The sequence below is a fragment of the Arachis duranensis genome, chromosome 8 (genome assembly GCF_000817695.3).
Source record: "Arachis duranensis cultivar V14167 chromosome 8, aradu.V14167.gnm2.J7QH, whole genome shotgun sequence".
Lineage (NCBI taxonomy): Eukaryota > Viridiplantae > Streptophyta > Magnoliopsida > Fabales > Fabaceae > Arachis > Arachis duranensis.
Genome location: NC_029779.3, coordinates 49,192,247 through 49,211,323, shown reverse-complemented (window position 1 = coordinate 49,211,323; position 19,077 = coordinate 49,192,247). Strand labels below are relative to the sequence as shown.

Here is a 19,077-nt window from a genome sequence, read left to right as displayed (position 1 = left end):
AACAGAAGTGTTTCCATGGAAGCCAAATCCTCAAATCGAAGATATGCTACGGTTACCTCAAGTTAGTAGAGAGAAGCGTCTTCATCATCATTCTGGAGAGTGAGTGAAGTGTGAAGAGTCAACAAGGAACAAATCACACGGATCCATAATGGTTCACGGTAAGAACGATCCTCCATTTCTCATCTCAATCCCTAATAATCCTAATAATTTAATCTGTTACACACACTCTCTCTTTTCTCTGTTTAGAAAAAGATTCATCATCATCTTCTTGTTCTTCGAGTTTGTGGCTGTCACCGAACGAAAGCAAACGATGGGGAGAACACTTCTTTCTCTTGTACACACCGTTCTGGCTCACACTCTGTCTCGGCATTGTTGTTCCCCTCAAACTCTACGAGGTAACCCTACTCTTTCCATTTTCGAACTTCCTATCACTCTCTTTGTTTAAGAATTGATGTATACATGTTGATCCAGTCAGATTAATGTGTTAGATGAGTTTTAAGCAGTGGATTTGAAATTTGGATACTTTCCGCTGTAAGAATGATTTTGGTTATTATTATTTTTCTATTCTGGTGTGTGTATATAAATATAGTTTGTGTGATATTGAAGAAGAAAACCATGGTACTTGGCAGAACTTCACAGAGTTGGAGTATTTGCTTCTTGGATTGGTCTCAGCTGTTCCTTCATTCTTGATACCAATGCTGCTAGTTGGTAAGGTATACTTAAATTATCTTATGGTGTTAATTGCTATCCCCATTTTGGATATTGCATTCAACTACATTTTGTGGGCTAAACAAGTGCATGTTTCACTTGTTCAGTGTGTTAGTGCCACACTATGTGATTTGATTTGATACTGATGCATCCAAAAGACCAAAATGTAATTTATCTTCCTAAATTTGCAGGCTGATAGAAACTTGCATTGGAAGGATCGCTATTGGGTTAAGGCAAGTGTTTTTCGAAATCTTTACCGATGTTGTGCTGCATTTGTTGAGACTCTTGTGCCAGCAGTTTAATAATAACTTTTTTTTCTGTGAACTTTTCATTAGTCTTGTATTTGTTACTTAACGGAAACAAGTTTGAATCCATAATACTAGGACAGTGATTAAGGAGGTGTGACCCCAACAACTGTTTAAATCTGTCACGTTCAGGGCATTTTTTTGGTTGAAACAAAATGACCTCCTCCAGATAAGAAGTGTCAAGTGTGTAGGGCTTCTTAGTACCCTTGATTTCTTACCTTCCAAGTCTAGATATAGAAAAGAAATGGGAGATGACTTGGATGGAGTTTCTCATTTCTTGATATAGGGCCTTGCACTTGGCTGTTTCCTTTTATTTGAATATTCAGATCTATTTGTTCCATGATACACAAAGATTTTATTTATTTTATGATTGTATGTGTACCCTGTAAATGAAAAAGAAAGAAAAAAAAAAGAAAGAAAAAAAAAATAGTTCTTATGAAACGTACTATGGATTTATTGGGCCAACCTTATTGTATAACTTATCTTTAATCAGTTTCAGCCTAACATGAACATGCCTTATTCCCACAGGCCAGCCTCTGGATAGTACTCTTCAGTTATGTTGGGAATTATTTCTGGACTCATTATTTTTTCACCATTCTCGGTGCATCTTATACTTTCCCATCATGGAGAATGAACGATGTAAGCCAAGGCCTTGTAAATTATCTCTTAGGGAGTCCTGGCTCTATGCTGAATTTCTTTATTTGGTGGTGGCAGGTACCGCATACAACGTTCTTGCTCACTCATGTTTGCTTCCTCTTTTACCATGTTGCATCAAACATGACACTACGACGACTGCGACATTTTACTGCTGATTTGCCAGAAACGATTCGATGGGCTACTGAAGCAGCATGGATTCTTGCTCTTTCTTATTTTATCGCATACCTGGAGACACTGGCCATTTCCAATGTATGCTATGAACAAACCAATTTACTAATTGTTTATTATTAGGATAATTGTTTAATCATGCATTGGTTTTTATATTAATCATTCATTGCTGTCATTGACTTTGAAGTTCAAAGCCATTAGATATTCAATATTCCATGTTATTCTTCTAACATTTTTTATAAGAATGAATAGTTCCAAAGTCTTATCCTCACAATAACTTTCAATGCATTTTTGTATGGAATCCACATTTTCATTTGGTGCTTACATTTTGCGTGCTTCATTTCAGTCATGGGCTCCTATGTGCACTGCGTAAAATTTTGCCTCTCCGTTTTATTGCAAAATTTATGTATCCTCTTTGTAAAATAGCCTTGGTGAATTCTTTTATTTATAGTTGTTCACGTGGTCTTCAAATACTGAATGTATGTCTCTGAGAATGATGTTTTGTATTGGCTGATGCAGTTCCCGTATTATTCATTTGTGGATCGGGATTCTATGTACAAAGTTGGATCTTTGTTTTATGCAATCTACTTTATCGTAAGCTTTCCAATGTTTCTAAGGTAAGATTTAATCGAGTTGGCTCTTTCTATGTTTGCATTGCTTTAAATATATGCCCCTTTATTTCCTGGGAGATTAGTACTTGCATACCATACCATTAAAAAGAGGGAAATATGTGAATGTTTTAATATTGAACGTAAATGTGATTATGCCCGGACTCGATGATGTCATCTGATCTATAATGTCCTATTTGGTAGCTATCTTAGGACAGAAATACAAAGACATTGGAAGGCACAAAGCTATTTTGAAAACGAGACAGATAGATAAATGGACAAAATGTTTCTGTCCCAGTCAAAATTAGTCTAATTTTCTGTCCTTAGACCTAAGACAACTTAAACTCAACCTACTTAGTGGGATGAGACTTAGTTTGTTGATCTACTAATGTTATTGTCATTGACGGTGATTCATGTGAATATGCAGGATTGATGAGAAACCTGGGGATAAATGGGACTTGGCTAGAGTTGCAGTTGATGCTTTAGGTGCTGCGATGCTGGTCACGATAATACTCGACTTGTGGCGCATCTTTTTGGGACCTATTGTTCCCATCCCAGATGCCAAACAGTGTCCTCAATCCGGTTTACCCTGGTTTTCAAGACATGCCAATCTAACATGAGAGTCTACCACGACTGAACTACGAAATGGAATGATTATATTTCCGTGACATAGTAATGTAATCCAGACACAGATTATGGTCTGCAGAGGAAATCCTTGTTGTAATGCTTGCACTGTCCAATGCTTGATCTTCCCCAATGTTTTGTATTGATGCATCAAGTTAACATGGTTGAACTTGTAGTATGTGACAATTGAACTTAATATATCTAGTTCCTGTTTGTTGTTCTTTAGAGGCTCTCTTAAATAAATATATTTTGGAGAATTTGAAACTTAGTTCTCCACGAAAGAATGTGGTTTACTCTTGTTGCTAAAACACAGATATGGCAAATTACCCGTTGAACCCAGCAATGAAACGTTGTTCACAAATCACAATGCCTCAAAATTGATGTCCCAAATGAATTAGCTATTGTCACTTGGAGAGTATGTGGCTGCTACATCTAGGGTTTACCATTTTTACTAGCACAAAACGTAATTTATTTTATAATGATATAAAATGAAAATTATTTTTTTAAATAAAAAAATTGTTGATTGTACTATCCTTTTTCTAATTTAAAATGGATTACACATATTTAATTAGCAAAAATATAGTGTTTACTAGTTACTAGTTAATTAGTAAATATATCAATCATGCTATCAATTAGATATAAGCATAGAAATGCATATTTGACATGTAATAATTTTTTTATTATGTTATTTTAACAAGTTTGATTATTTATTTATTATAATATATTTGATTATTTAGTTAAAAAAATTTGTGAATCAATATATATAAACATATACAAATATATATACATTTTTATAAATTAAGAAATATGTTATCAATATGATGGCACACGTGTGGTTTAGCACGTGCCGTTAAGGTGTCTTCATGCAGAAATTGATATCGATAAGGAAGGATATTTCTCGAGTATCTCATTCATTCTTTTGTTATGCTTTTCCCGCTGCCATACTCAACCATCACCACCACCGCCGCCGCAACCGCCACCACCACCATCACCCTCCTTTCCCTTCGAAGCTGAAGAAGCTGCTGCATGTTATATAACATTCATTCATAATATTAATAACAACACCCTCTCTGTGAGGCATTTAATCAAACACCTTCGGATTCAAAATGGCTTCTTCTACTTCTTTTGCTTCTCTCTTACTCCCTCTTTACAACCCCGCTTTCCGACCAAAACCAACAACTTCTCTTCCCGCTTTTCGCTCCATTCACTCTTCTGTGCTCCCAGGTGAACCACTACCTCCCTCCTACTACTACTCCACATTCATTGCTTGAATTGAACTTACTTCATGCTTCATAGTCCCTCAGTAGATTAAGTTGTCTACTTTGATATGTGTTTGTATTAGAAGAGAAAAAAAGAAACAACAAACAAACTGAAGGACTTTAGTTTGCTGGCCTAGCATGGGTTTATTTTATACTAGAATTTGAATTCAAGACCAACTTGGTGTTGGATTTTAGCTATTTGGAAAGGGTTTTTATCTGCAGTGATATATATTATCTGTATGTCAATGTTTAGTAGGTTCAATTTCTTTGAGATTCAATGTTTGTTGGAGTGTGGTGGCAGATACCCCTTTTCTTAATAGTGGTCTTGGGTTGGGAGAGTCATGCCCTCTGTGGGATATCTGTGATACTTGAATATATTGCTTCTGATAGAAAAATACTTGTGATTTTGACAAAAGCAAAATGTGCTTTTGGAATTGGTTTACTAATTAAGAAGGTTCCTAGGTTTGAGTAGACTTGGAATACTAATGGCTTACTAAAGGAAAAAAAAAAAAATCTGTAATAGCTAATGTGGTTTAATTCTTGAGTTGAATAGAACTAATTTTATTGCATGAATATCACTATAAATTTGATAGGTGTAATGTCACTTCTTGTTAAATCTCATGCAATCTGTATGGTTCTTTGTTCAATTGTGTTTAAGCTGTTTGTTTAAATGTAGCTACTGATGGATCTCAAGCACCCCACAAGAGAACAAGAAGAATGGAAGGTCCTCGGAAAAGCATGGAAGATTCAGTTCAGCGCAAAATGGAGCAGTTTTATGAAGGGAAAGATGGGCCACCTCTCCGTGTTCTTCCGATTGGTGGGCTGGGTGAAATTGGGATGAACTGCATGCTGGTTGGGAACCATGATCGCTATATCCTCATTGATGCCGGAGTTATGTTTCCAGAGTAGGTCTTATTGCCCCAAATAACCTCCCTCAATTACCCTACTCACTTAGCCTGAACTGTTGTTATGTAGGTAATTTCCCTATTAAAAGACTCTGCTGATTAAGCATCAACTAAAGTTAGCATTGAATCTGAAATTCAAGATTGTTTAATCTTTGCTATATGAAGGACACTTGAAAATTCAAAAATCTTAATTACACTTTGAAGTCATATCAAGTTACTGCTTGAAAAATTATTGTTGGTTTGCTTTCCTTTATTAGGTAGCTGAAATTTATTTTTATATATGGTAAATATTTCAGCTATGATGAACTTGGAGTCCAAAAGATCATACCTGATACAACATTTATAAGAAAATGGAGCCACAAAATTGAAGCACTTGTTATAACACATGGTCATGAGGATCACATTGGAGCGTTGCCTTGGGTAAGGCCTACTTCACATTTGAACTTTGTGCTTGGGTTGTTGATGAGAAGGCTCAATGTTTGATGCATTGTATGTAGTATTCAATCAGTCATGCCTGGAAGCAATTAGGATACCTACAGTCCTTAAATAAATATATATTAGTTTTTAACTTTGTGCCTTGTATAATATATTTTATTCCATTGATGTTCATTCTCATTGATAATTTATTTATTCTTAACAATGAGTTTGGTCTGTTATTTGTATCTGCACTAAACATAATTTTTGCATGATCCCTCAGGTCATTCCAGCATTGGATTCCAATACACCAATTTTTGCATCTTCCTTTACAATGGAGGTAATTTAGCAAGAATATTTCTTCCTAAATGCTATGTTTAACTTGGATCGAATATGGATCAGCAATGATGTTTTGTAGAAAGTGATAGAGGTTACATGCTTTGCAACACAGCTTAAGATGTCTAACATGCTCTTGAATTTTTCATTTTGTGTCACCATGTTGATATATTAATACTAAATATCTGTGTCACAATTTTTTCATCAAATATCTGTTCTTTTTACTGCTTATTTTCTTTCACTGCTATTCAATGAACTTGATATGTTCCTTCCACTGCTTATTTGTTTCCAATGCTTTTTTACTTTGTAACAGCTTATAAAAAAACGTCTGAAGGAGCATGGTATTTTTCTTCCATCTAGACTCAAGATATTTAGAACAAGAAAGAAGTTTATGGCTGGGCCATTCGAGATAGAACCTATCAGGGTGACCCATTCTATTCCTGATTGTTGTGGATTGGTTCTTCGCTGTTCTGATGGTACTATTCTTCACACTGGGGACTGGAAGGTCAGAATTTATCAGTGCATTTTCCATTTTTGTTTACCTTGAATCTACTCTTTTTGAATAAGTTGATTCAATAGATCGACGAGACACCTCTGGACGGGAAAGTTTTTGATCGCGAGGCTTTAGAGGAACTCTCTAAAGAAGGAGTAACACTGGTAAGTCACTTATAGGGTGATCTTGTATTTTTTTTTTAAATTAAAAAATTCAAATATGTAGCCTCTCTTGCTTTTTCCCTTAATTTTGTTAAGGGACAAAAGTAAACTTTGGTTTGGGCATGGTTTTTCAGATGATGAGTGATTCAACCAATGTACTCTCACCTGGAAGGACAATAAGTGAATCTGTTGTTAAAGATGCATTATTGAGGCATATTTCAGCTTCTAAAGGAAGGGTTATTACCACCCAATTTGCATCAAATCTGCATCGACTTGGAAGTGTGAAAGCTGCTGCTGATTTAACTGGCCGAAAGTTGGTAATATTCTCTATGTTGTATATAAATACAATGCAGTTGAAAATGATTTTCTTGTTTGGAATTATGAATAAATGTTTAATGATTGCAATTTAATTGCGTTAGGTATTCGTTGGCATGTCTTTGAGGACATATTTAGATGCAGCTTGGAAGGATGGAAAGGCTCCAATTGATCCCTCCACTCTGGTAATAAATCTTTGGACTTCGGAGCCTTTACTCCAACACTCTGCCTAAGTTGCTGGACTAAATTTTCACAAACATATGTATTAGACAGTGATACAGATTTTAATAGTTTGAATGCATGCTATTTTTTTCATGTAGCTGACCTGCTTATTAGGACAAGATTTGTTATTTTTATTGATATATTTGTATATATTCAGAAGAATGAAAATGATAGATTGACAACTGGACCATTACCTATTTGTCTAACTGTATGCATCTAAATCTAATATGCTATAATCACTCATTTGATTTGTTATTTGCGCACTACTTGTGTGTAGGAATTTATGATATCCCCTATTCATCTTTATCTTTATCTTTTATTTGTAATGACTTTGCGTCTTTCATGTCTGTTACCTTGTTTTTCATTATTTATGATTTTACATAGGTGAAAGCAGAGGATATTGATGCTTATGCTCCAAAGGATCTGCTAATTGTAACAACAGGATCTCAAGTGAGTTACTTTCAGAATCCTCTAATGATTTTCTTACCCGTGAATCGCACGGAATATGGATGAGATTAAGGCATGTAATGAAATGTGTGCTATTGTGTCAGGCAGAACCACGTGCTGCCTTGAATCTTGCATCATATGGAAGTAGTCATGCTTTCAAACTAACTAAGGAAGATATTGTTTTGTATTCGGCCAAGGTATGATAAAAAGTAAAGCTGTTTAAAGTATTTGCATTTTGTTTTGTCTAAAGGCTAAAACATGTCTGATATATATAACTAACTAAATCAGTTGGAATGAAACCATACATATGAAGTTGCAGTATGCTATTTTTGCTTTCAATTCATAGATTGACAACTTAGAATTCTTAAAATATTTATCCAAACAAGTTTGTGTTGCTTAATTTGTGCTCTGCTTCATCAAACTGTTAGGTTATCCCTGGTAATGAGTCGAATTGGCAAGTATTTCTTTTCTCTGTTTTTATTCACTTTTATCATTATTATTTTATGTTCTCATCCTTGTCTGTTCAATGTTTCTCCAAAAGAACAGTAATTGTCAAATCATTATTACTGTACTACTAACCGAGGAGAGTGTATAAATATCCATAATTTTGACAGGGGAATGTTTACATCTTAAATTTCACTTTTGAAAGTAATTATTTTGTTAGTTGTTGGTGAAAGAAAACTTAACTATATGCCTTTTCTCGGTTAGATATCCATGTAGTGAGATTTGACATAGGTTATCATACATCATCAAAATAGTTATTATTTATTTTGTTCTTATGCATTTCAGTTTTCTTTTCCATGTGGCATGGCTTCTAATGTGATTTCTAGTCTTTTTGTCTTGGATATGACATGTCATTAAGGAAAAATGGTGATGTATATTTTTGCAGGAGGAAGTACTTCGAATTGTGAAGCCGCAACATTTTCTTCCCATACATGGAGAACTCTTGTTCTTGAAGGAGCATGAATTACTTGGAAAATCAAATGGCATTCGGCACACTGCTGTGAGTTATTGCCTCCTTACTAAATTTAATTTTTTTTTTTTGGAAAAAAGACCACTGGCTTCTGACAATGAAATTTATACAAACATTTCATGTGAATTGTTACATAAAATGTTGAAGAAACTGATAAGAAATATGCATTAGGTTATTAAAAATGGAGAGATGCTTGGTGTTTCACATTTGAGAAATAGGAGAGTCCTTTCTAATGGTTTCATTTCCCTTGGAAGAGAGAATTTACAGGTTGGTGCTCCTCTCATTTCTCTGCTGGTCACTTATTGGAAACTATGTGATAATCTATGAGTTCTTTTCACCCCTCTTTGGGTTTCCCTCATGCAGTTGAAGTACAGTGATGGCGACAAAGCATTTGGTACATCAAGCGACCTCTTCATTGATGAAAGATTGAAAATTGCATTAGATGGCATCATCGTGGTTAGGTAGATGTTTCAGTTTTTAAAGCAAGTTAGAGAGCTATAACATGTCAACTAACATCCGAACTTCTATCTTTTACAGCATGGAAGTTTTTCGCCCCCAAAGAGCAGAGAGTTTGGCTGAAAACACCTTAAATGGGAAGATAAGGATTACGACAAGATGCCTATGGCTTGACAAGGGAAAGTTATTGGATGCACTGCATAAAGCTGCTCATGCTGCTCTTTCAAGCTGCCCTGTAAAGTGTCCACTGGCTCACATGGAAAGAACTGTGGCCGAGGTCTTGAGGAAGATGGTGAGGAAGTACAGTGGTAAACGGCCTGAAGTTATTGTTATTGCCATAGAAAATCCAGCTGCTGTTCTTGCTGAGGAGATAAACACAAAGTTATCTGGCAAATCACATGTGGATCATGGAACATCAACATTAAGAAAAATAGTCGATGGGCACGGGAAGGAAAATCAGCCAGACACAACGCAAATAAGAGGTAACAGCAATGTATTTTTTACTTTTTAGAAATACATATCAAATTGTGGAGTTAAGGTTTATATATTTTTGTGATTGTATTTGCATTTCACCGTGTATGCGATGATCACAATTCTTTTATTCTTTTAGAAAACACTTCAGTCTTATTTCTTTATTATTAGTGATTTGGTACATACCAATCCGGTTCTTGCTTTCACCTTGTCTATGTTTTGTGAAACTTATGGATGTTTATATATGGAAACCGTGCTAACTGTGGTTTCATTCAAGCCGTTTGTTTCACGTACTGATTAAACGTTAAAAGTTAACTTGGTTAACTCAGAATTTTGATTGCTCTGAAGTCTGAGCTTGGGTCCCTTTGGTGTGAATTCTGATAATGATAAAGTAACTAAAAATATTGTAGATGAATGTTATTTGTTAAACAATTTATGATATGACTGTTTAATGCATGTTCTTTATAAATTAGATTATTTTGTTTCTTATGTAATAAAATGACATCAGAAAGCAATGAATCCCCCATACTTGATGTATAATTGGCTTTTAACATATTTCTTCTGGTGTAAAATATTTTAAGCTTATAGATCGTGTTTAAGTTTACCTTCGTTCTATTAGTTAATGCAGCTGATGCCAATGATGTTGAAGGACTTCTACCTGAGGAAGACACTGGTCCACCAACCGAAGAAGCCGAGGGTGATTTATCGGATTCAGAGGAATTTTGGAAGCCATTTATTGCATCCTCACCAGTTGAGAAGTCAATCAAAGCTAACAACGGTTATGTTCCACGAAAGGAGCACAAGTCTAATATTAAGAAAGATGATTCCGAAGACATTGGTGAAGCCAACTTTGTGAAAGCATCCAGTTCTGAACTCAAGTCGTCGAAGTCAGGGAAGAGGAATAAATGGAAACCTGAAGAAATTAAGAAGTTGATTAACATGCGCGGGAAACTACACGATAGATTTCAAATTGTGAAGGGAAGGATGGCTTTATGGGAAGAGATATCTCAGAGCTTGTTGGCTGATGGGATCAGCAGAAGTCCTGGACAGTGTAAATCGCTTTGGACATCTTTGGTACAGAAATATCAGGTATGTTTCTTCTTTCAAAAAAACCTGATGTTAATATTGTAAAGCTAGTCATTAAGTCATTAATAATCACACATAATTTTTGTTGTTTAATGCCTTGGTAAATCTGTACATTGTATAATACAGTCCTGTTTTAATAGGTTATGATGATAAAGAAACAGTCACCTATCTCTCTCTTGATGTTAAATATTTTTATGAGATAGAAACATAGTAAGGATCCAAAAGAGAAAATTCAATTAATTTGTACAGTTTGTATTTTGTTTATTACATAAGAAGGGGTTGCATTTCACTTGTAAATAATGTGTATGGTAAAATCCAATAGCTTTATAGAGTGAATAAAATAGAAGGGCATGATATGGTTATTATTCTGACTAATAACAATTTATATTTAATGCAGGAGACCAAGAACGAGAAGGGTAGTAGCAAGAGCAGTTGGCAATATCTTGAGGACATGGAAAAGATAATGCCTGATAGTGAAGCAATGGCAACAAAATGATGAAAAATTTGGTAAAGGAAGGAACATGATAAAAAGAACATATATATAAAAAAGAAACACTTTGGGGAGGTTTCCACATGAAGATTGATACCAAGTGTGGATGTTAACAGTGCTGAAAGTTGCATCAGTTGCATGATTTGTGGTATGGACTCGTGGCATTCAAGATCCATAGTTTTTGAGAGCTGAAGATATAGACAACATTAAAGGGAAGCCAATGAGGGTAGTATTTTTGTTTGGGGGACTGCTGATATAATATCCCACCTTAGTTACCCTCCCACTTATTTATATCCCTTTCCCTAATGATGTATCATATCTAATTTCATTATTATTATTTTTTTTATATGGGAACTTCGGCGCAATAAGCAACCATGGACAACAGTTAAATAGTGAAGGGAGAAATCTTTGATGTTTCTTATTGACTGTAGTAGCAATGACAAAATCTAAATGACTAGTATTAGAATTGAGTAACATGTGTTGGGATAACGGTAAAAGCACATTGTAGTCCTATCAAGGATTCAACTTTCAAGTCCTCTTAGCCAACAATTGAGTCCTAGCTAATGACTAATAAGTGCTAAGAGAGTAATGCCAATTGCCACCTATATAACCTTGATGCTAAAAAAAAAAGTTCCTCCAATTGGGGTAAAAAAAAAGGGAGCTGTGATGTTAGTATGTTACCTAAAAGAGCAATGCAAGGGGCATGCCTCGCACATCATGGTTTAGGATGAATTATTTTTCCATTTTTAAGTAATGCAATTCACTAATTAAGGAGTGAAAATTAAATAAATAAAAAAAATAAAATTGTGTTTGCTTTGTTTTATTTTTTATTTTGCATTTTTTTTGGTTTTGAGGTCAATGAAAAAGGAAATGAAACAAATGGGCCAATTTTTTGGTTAAAAATGGTATGGCCCAATTAAGGTCCAACTTCCCAGACAAGTCAGCAGGCCTAGCCCAAATAAAGTTCCGCCTTTCTGAACAAGGCATCAACACTTGAAAACAGTTCCTTCTTCACTAAATCTCCCGTTCTTCTTTTCTCATTGCTTCAACCTCAACGATACCTCACACACGCAGATCCCACTTCACTTGAATCAGTGCGCCAAGTTCATCATCCATTTCTATTTTCAATTTTACATCGATTTTTTCTTCTTTTAATTATTATTTTTAATGCCGTTTGGATTTTATGGTAATAATTTTTTGTTTGTTTTTATCGGTTAGGTCTAAAATCTGAAATCATGAAGCTCGATACTTCTGGTCTCGAATCGTTCTCTACACTCACTGCACCCGGAGACGGCGTCGTTGTAGAGTTCTCTGCCCCGCCGTCATTCCAGCTTCCTAATTCCAATGATGTGAGTGATTTTTCAACTTCTCAATTTTTCGAGTCTGAAAAAAAATTGTTTTAGTTTTTTATTTTTTAATTTATGAGTAGTAAATAAAGGAAATTAGGGTATTGTTCTATAGAGCAGGTTGAAACATTGGTTTAATACGAAATTTTGTGTTTGTATTTGTGGTTTTAGTTCGATGGCTTTGTGAAAGAAGCTATTCAGATGGTGAAGCCTGCAAAGGGCACTACAACGCTTGCTTTTATATTTAAGGACGGTGTCATTGTAGCTGCTGATTCTAGAGCTAGCATGGGAGGATATATATGTGAGTTGATTTTATGTTTATTTTGTCAAATTTGAAAATTGTTGCTTCTAATTGATTAATGTTGTTTAGGGTTTAATCTACTTGTTTAGTTTGTCTTTGAATTATTATTACTTTTCAATTATTACTGATGAGTAATGGAAATTTCCAGCTTCACAGTCTGTAAAGAAGATTATTGAAATTAATCCATATATGCTTGGAACAATGGCCGGAGGTGCCGCTGATTGCCAATTTTGGCACAGAAATCTTGGGATAAAGGTAATTTTTGAAGTCCTTTTATCTTGAATTATTGCTTTTTGTAGTGCTGTTATGTTTTCCTACTGAGGTTCCTCCTTTGCCCTACTCTTCTCTCCAACTGCTGGTGATTCCTTGGTTTTTGCTTTGATCATTGTTGTTGGAGTTCTAGTTGCAAGTTGTGATGCTTTGCCTCAACTTCTATTCTAATTTATCATGCATGCACATTAGTTGAAGTGATAACTACTCATGACCCGTTTGTTTGAATATGGATATTTTTGTTATATGTGTTACCATCCTTAGCCTTATATTAGCGAAATCACATTAGTTTGGATGCCTTCAGTAGTATTCCTAAACCGTTTAGACTATTCTCTAGCTTTCTCTATTACTCTAATGCTAGGATTATTGTTGGGATTTTTTGAGAATGGATATATTTTTTAATATAATGGTTTCATGTTTTAAGAGTCCCATTCTGCTGCTTTTCTTATTTTCAACATACATCTTTTGTTCCTGACCTTCCGTTGTGGTTATTATACTCAATTTCTCATTTGATGCTTATTATTTTGTTATAAGCTGTCTTGAGGAGTTTGACTTAGTTGACCTTCACATATACCTCATTCTATATGGATTTTAGATCCTTGAGTTCAGTTCACGTAGGAAATACAAGAACTAAATGGTTCTACCTGTACGAAGTAAAACAAGACAAATATCTAGCTTTTGCTTAACAATGTAGGATTTTCTTTACTTCTACAAATATGGGGATGCAAATCGTTTGTCTAATCTGGTCCATATCACGTGTAGTGTCGGTTGCACGAGTTGGCAAATAAAAGGAGGATATCAGTAACCGGAGCCTCAAAGCTACTTGCAAATATTTTATACTCTTATCGTGGAATGGGTTTATCAGTCGGTACCATGATTGCTGGATGGGATGAAACGGTAATTCACATGTCCAACTACCATATGGCTTTTGCTCAGCTAGTGCTGTTGCAATTTCTAATGGATGATCTCTTTTAGGGTCCTAGTCTATATTATGTTGATAGTGAAGGAGGAAGATTGAAAGGCACTAGATTCTCTGTTGGATCTGGTTCACCATATGCTTATGGTGTATTGGACAATGGGTGAGTAAGTCTTTTCATTTAACTTCTACATGGTATAACAATGCCTTTCACCAATATTCATCAACAGTTCTCTTCTCATCCTAGGTACCGATATGACCTGTCAGTTGAGGAAGCTGTTGAACTAGGTCGACGAGCAATATATCATGCAACATTCCGTGATGGAGCTAGTGGTGGAGTTGTTAGTGGTAATTTTTCTCTCTCCTGCGTGGATTGACTCCACACTCCACAGCTACTTCTACATATGAAACTATCTGGAAACACACTCACAAAACACCTAAACTCCCATTGATTTTACTCTGTCAACTTAAAGAAAATCGTTAAAATGAAATCATAGAAAATATACTATTTTTTTTTCAAACCACTAAATCTTCATGGCCAGCATTTTGCAGCAGCTATTTCAGTCCCAGTTTATAGCTATAAATCACTAACTTGGGGATTGATGTGATTTCAGTTTACCATGTGGGACCAGAAGGATGGAAGAAATGGACTGGTGATGATGTTGGGGACCTACATTACCAATACTACCCTGTTGTCCCAAGCACTGTGGAACAAGAAATGGCTGAGGCAACAGGAGCTTAATAAAAGAAGTAACTCATGGATATGTTTCTTAGTTTCTTCTTTGCCTTCATATTCTCAATCAACTGTGTGAGACTAATTATTTTATTTTTGAAATATGGCATTCGTTTGATATGTACAATTGCTGCCCCTTTATGATGTGTTTAGACTTGAGATTAAGGAAAATTTAGCATCGAAAAGTAAGGATTAAGTAAGCCACTTGTTTCGAAGTTGGTAAATATGAAAGCACATCAGACAAAAATGTTGCCATCTTGTGAGTTATGGTTTTCATTGCCATTCCTGAAATTCATACTAGATAATATTGAATGTGGTGGTTTATCTTCGTCATATTGATAATTAATCGACCAAGTAAAATCCATCACATTTGGTGATGTGTTTTTATTTTTGTTAGCTAATAGTGTAATCCTACTTATCACTAGATGACTAGAGTAAAGAATTGTCACTTTCATAATATATGCAGATCCAATATTTATATTTTCCACATTTTCTCTCTGCAAAGGTAATATATATTTTAACAATTCTTAATATACAATGAGTATATATATATATGTTTAACTAGTAGAGATTTGAATCAAAATTTTTCTTTTAAACAAATACTTGTTGCTACCAAATTAGTAATTCAATTTGCTAATAACAAATAATATTTGACAGTGTGAAATATGGAAGTATTAAATATTGGATTTAAGTGAGAATAATTTCTATTTTGAGTCACATTGAGAGGATTGGGTGCAGAAGTTGAGTGTGGATAGAGTTCAAATAAGAGAGTTTAAACTTGCGAATTAGATTAGAGTGAAGTTTAAACTATTTCCTACTCTAATCTGCGGCCATCTAGCAGAGTAGTGTAGTAGAGACTAGAGAGTTGTAGGTCAATCATTATCCTTCTTAAAAGGAAATTTCTCGCTGCTGTGTTTTCATAGTTGTTTCTTAGTGAGCACATGGAAAACAAAAAGGATTGAGTTGGTTAGTCAAGACATAATTAGTACTACGTGGTTACATGCACGGAATGGGTTGTTTTGACGCATAGACATCTTCGTTATAATCATTAATTGAACACATAATATGGTAAGCACAAATGCTTTATCAGGGTTTGGATGAGTGGATGACCATAATTTATGTGTTAATATAAAAAAAAAAGTCAAAAGTCAAAGGATATTTTTAAGAAAAGTTCTTTTTAGGAAATCCTTGTGAATTCTATCAGTATTAGTATCACGTGGAGAAACATGGCCCTAATTTGGAATCCCTAACAATATATTTATATACATATATAAAAAATATTTTATTTAATCTATTTTCATTATCTAAGTAGCAAAGAGAGAATCAAATATAATGATTGCCATAGCAATGAATAATTAGATGATAATATATTAGATTATTGGTGCATTTAAATTAAATATTTTTATAAATATTAATTAAAAAAATCAAATTATGTTATTAAATTATTAAATTATTAAAATTTAGTATTCCTGTCTACGTTTTTTTTACTGATTTATATATCTCTTACAGGGAAATATAATTCAGTCAGTTATTAAGAACTACATGTAAATTCTAATTTTGTTTTTATTCATCACAATTGTTGGTAATAATGATATTATTATTTTATTTTTTTTAAATTATGTTTTCTCAAACTAAATACAGTAATTTTATTTTAAAAACCAATAAAATCAAAGTGATAATATATAGTTGCTTTCACGCTTAAATCTCTACTCCATACTTAATAAATCAATAACAACCATCATGCTAATCAAATTCAAACTAAACACTTCTTTTTATTGAAAAGCTAAAATTGAAGTTGTGCAAGTAAACCACGTATAGAATCTCAAAGTTCGTGAAGAAGAATAACTATTTTATGACTTTTTTTTTAAATACCCTGTTAATTTTTTATGAATTACCTAGCACTATGAAGGAACCCATCTATGCTAACTCCAGTTGTACTAACATGTTAGCAACCATTAAACACAAATTAATAAAAAGAACTGAAACATACACCTAAGAATCGTTAACATAAACTAAAAGTACACCTAAGAGTACCCAATAATGTTAAAAACAAAAAAACAAAATCAATCTAAATAATATAAATTTATCTTATTTAGTATTTATTTATAAATTTAATTTTGATACACTGTCAATATAAAATAATTTTATACGTATATCTAATTATGTAATATCACATCAATAAAAATAATTATCTTTCACATTAATCACGCAAATAGTTATCCAAAAAATGGATATAATTACACAACTGCCAGTATATCAAAATTAAATTATTTATTTATTGTAAAATATATTAAATAAACTAAAAAATAATAAATTTTAATATTTTTTATTTTTAAATATTTTGACTAATCAAATGAATAAAAATAATATGTACACACTATTACATGGCTAATGTGACAATGATGGGAGAATATAATATAAGTATATAACATAGTGATATTATCATAATATAATATGGTCAATTTACAAAAAAAATCGTGGTACGGCACAAACTATAACACGTGTTGAATTTTCACTGGGCCGTGCCTCAAAACGTTCCCGCCACGTAACCCCCAGGAAGCGGTTGACCGTTACTCGTGGTTTTTGCGCGTTATATATATTTATATCCTAAGATTCTAAGATTTATATTCAAATTCCATTTCTCAACATTTTCCAATTTACTATTAATATAAGTTGGTCCCATTATGACATAAATTATTGTGACACCAACATATGTCGTGGCCTCATCTATCGCTTGGAACATTCGTAGCAACTTGTTAATAATAAGTAGATTTTTATTTATATCTTATGATATTTATATCATAAAATATATATTTTTTTCTAAACACATCCTCAACGCGGTACTTACTATATTCTTATCTTTTACCGACTTCATAATAATCTATAAAAGGCTCGGGTTGCCAAACAAAATGTTTCACACACTTAGCCAAAGATCACACTAGATAGTACAATTTCTCATTTTCCAAAAATTTGATCACTTTGTAGTTGAGCACCATAAAGAGTGTTGAATTTGATCATTACAAAGTGCTTTTTTTTTTTTGTTAAAAGATCTCAATTCGAAGAGCAGATTCTGTGTTTTGAAACATGGGAAGGGACATGAAATATGAGCGTGTTCTTAGATATTTTGATGAAGACGGCGACGGGAAGGTTTCGCCGTCGGAGCTAAAGCAGAGGGTAAGCAAGATGGGAGGAGACATATTGTTGAAGGAAGTGGAAATGGTGATTGAGGAGTTGGATTCGGACGGCGACGGATTGCTGAGTATGGAGGACTTTGTTGCTTTGATGGAAGGTGGTGGAGAAGAAGAGAAGATCAAGGACTTGAAGAAAGCATTTGAGATGTATGATACTGAAGGGTGTGGATTCATAACACCTAAGAGCTTGAGGAAGATATTCAAGAAAATGGGTGAGAAAAAGTCCATTGATGAATGCAAGGTTATGATTAATCAGTTTGATTTGAATGGAGATGGTGTGCTTAGCTTTGAAGAATTCAGAATAATGATGCAGTGATGAATGATGATTCTGCCTGTTTTTTTTTTCTTCTGTATATTGATTCCATTGATTTTTTTGTACATAATGTAACTCCTGTCATGCTTTCTCATAAAAAATAATGTTGAAAAAAGTTTTTATGTCAAGTGATTCATGTGTATTTGAGAAAGTATATACAATCATTTTGTTAAGGCTAAAGATGTAACGTTTTTGTTTATGCTATTTCCTCCAAGTTTTAAGTTCACTCTAAGTCACCCCAACTTTTTTTTTATATATAATTAGTGATATTTTTCATTGGGTTATGAGTTGTGAATTATTGAGGGTGTTGTCATGTAGGCAGTTTTTCTTAGCTTTTCTATAAAATTATGCTTCAAAATTTCTACCATTTCTTTTCAAGAGTTTAATTTTGATGGTGTAAAGCGTTTTACACAGTCGTATAATCACATCTGTTTTTTTGGATGACGATTCAAGTAGTTAATGTGAAAGGTAATTATTTTTACTGATATAACATTATGTAATTTGATGCACGTGTAAAATTATACTGACAGTGAATCAAAAAAATTTTTCTTTTTCAAACCAGCAACCAAACATCTTAAGTTCCTAAAGTAGTCAGAATGTTTATTGCTAGCACTGCATTTATGGTTATGAGGTAGCAAGTTGAAAATCTTTGCAGCGAAAGCATGCTTCTTAGCGCAATCAAGCCTATAGATACGCTGAACGCTTGGTTGGAAGAATGTTTTTATATTCTGGGAATTTTAGAGTAAAAAATTTACATCAGAATGATTTTACAATGTAAAATTCCCAGAAATTTGAAAATTTTGCACAGTTTGTTAATTCTATCAACTTTTTGATTGTATATTAGTTACTTGCTTTGTATATGAGACTGCTGTCATGCTTTTTTGTCTTAAGTTTGCTGAGTTTGTGACC

The 19,077-nt window shown here is 33.8% G+C and overlaps 4 protein-coding genes across 4 annotated transcripts; all 4 read left to right on the top strand.

Annotated features, from left to right (window-relative positions):
• On the top strand, positions 1-3,295 carry LOC107463495 (cycloeucalenol cycloisomerase). The gene is made up of 8 exons (XM_016082292.1): positions 1-158; positions 247-395; positions 630-713; positions 900-941; positions 1,542-1,652; positions 1,728-1,919; positions 2,358-2,455; positions 2,874-3,295. Exons 1-8 carry the CDS (start codon positions 149-151, stop codon positions 3,064-3,066), a joined length of 879 nt encoding a protein of 292 aa, XP_015937778.1. The 5' UTR covers positions 1-148; the 3' UTR covers positions 3,067-3,295.
• A 697-nt stretch (positions 3,296-3,992) lies between these two features.
• Positions 3,993-11,572, top strand: LOC107463454 (ribonuclease J). The gene is made up of 17 exons (XM_052253449.1): positions 3,993-4,294; positions 5,006-5,234; positions 5,531-5,654; positions 5,932-5,988; positions 6,298-6,489; positions 6,564-6,641; positions 6,773-6,955; positions 7,058-7,138; positions 7,560-7,625; positions 7,727-7,819; positions 8,051-8,080; positions 8,503-8,625; positions 8,767-8,862; positions 8,959-9,056; positions 9,133-9,533; positions 10,151-10,611; positions 11,006-11,572. The coding sequence occupies exons 1-17, from the start codon at positions 4,177-4,179 to the stop codon at positions 11,102-11,104; spliced, it is 2,529 nt and encodes an 842-aa protein (XP_052109409.1). The 5' UTR covers positions 3,993-4,176; the 3' UTR covers positions 11,105-11,572.
• Positions 11,573-12,078: 506 nt separating this feature from the next.
• LOC107463561 (proteasome subunit beta type-5) lies at positions 12,079-14,997 on the top strand. The gene is made up of 8 exons (XM_016082369.3): positions 12,079-12,192; positions 12,317-12,447; positions 12,616-12,745; positions 12,894-13,000; positions 13,778-13,912; positions 13,991-14,094; positions 14,179-14,279; positions 14,546-14,997. The coding sequence occupies exons 2-8, from the start codon at positions 12,334-12,336 to the stop codon at positions 14,671-14,673; spliced, it is 819 nt and encodes a 272-aa protein (XP_015937855.1). The 5' UTR covers positions 12,079-12,192; positions 12,317-12,333; the 3' UTR covers positions 14,674-14,997.
• A 2,584-nt stretch (positions 14,998-17,581) lies between these two features.
• On the top strand, positions 17,582-18,394 carry LOC107463631 (calcium-binding protein CML37-like). Its single transcript, XM_016082460.3, has one exon. It carries the CDS (start codon positions 17,749-17,751, stop codon positions 18,169-18,171), a length of 423 nt encoding a protein of 140 aa, XP_015937946.1. The 5' UTR covers positions 17,582-17,748; the 3' UTR covers positions 18,172-18,394.
• Positions 18,395-19,077: the final 683 nt, after the last annotated feature.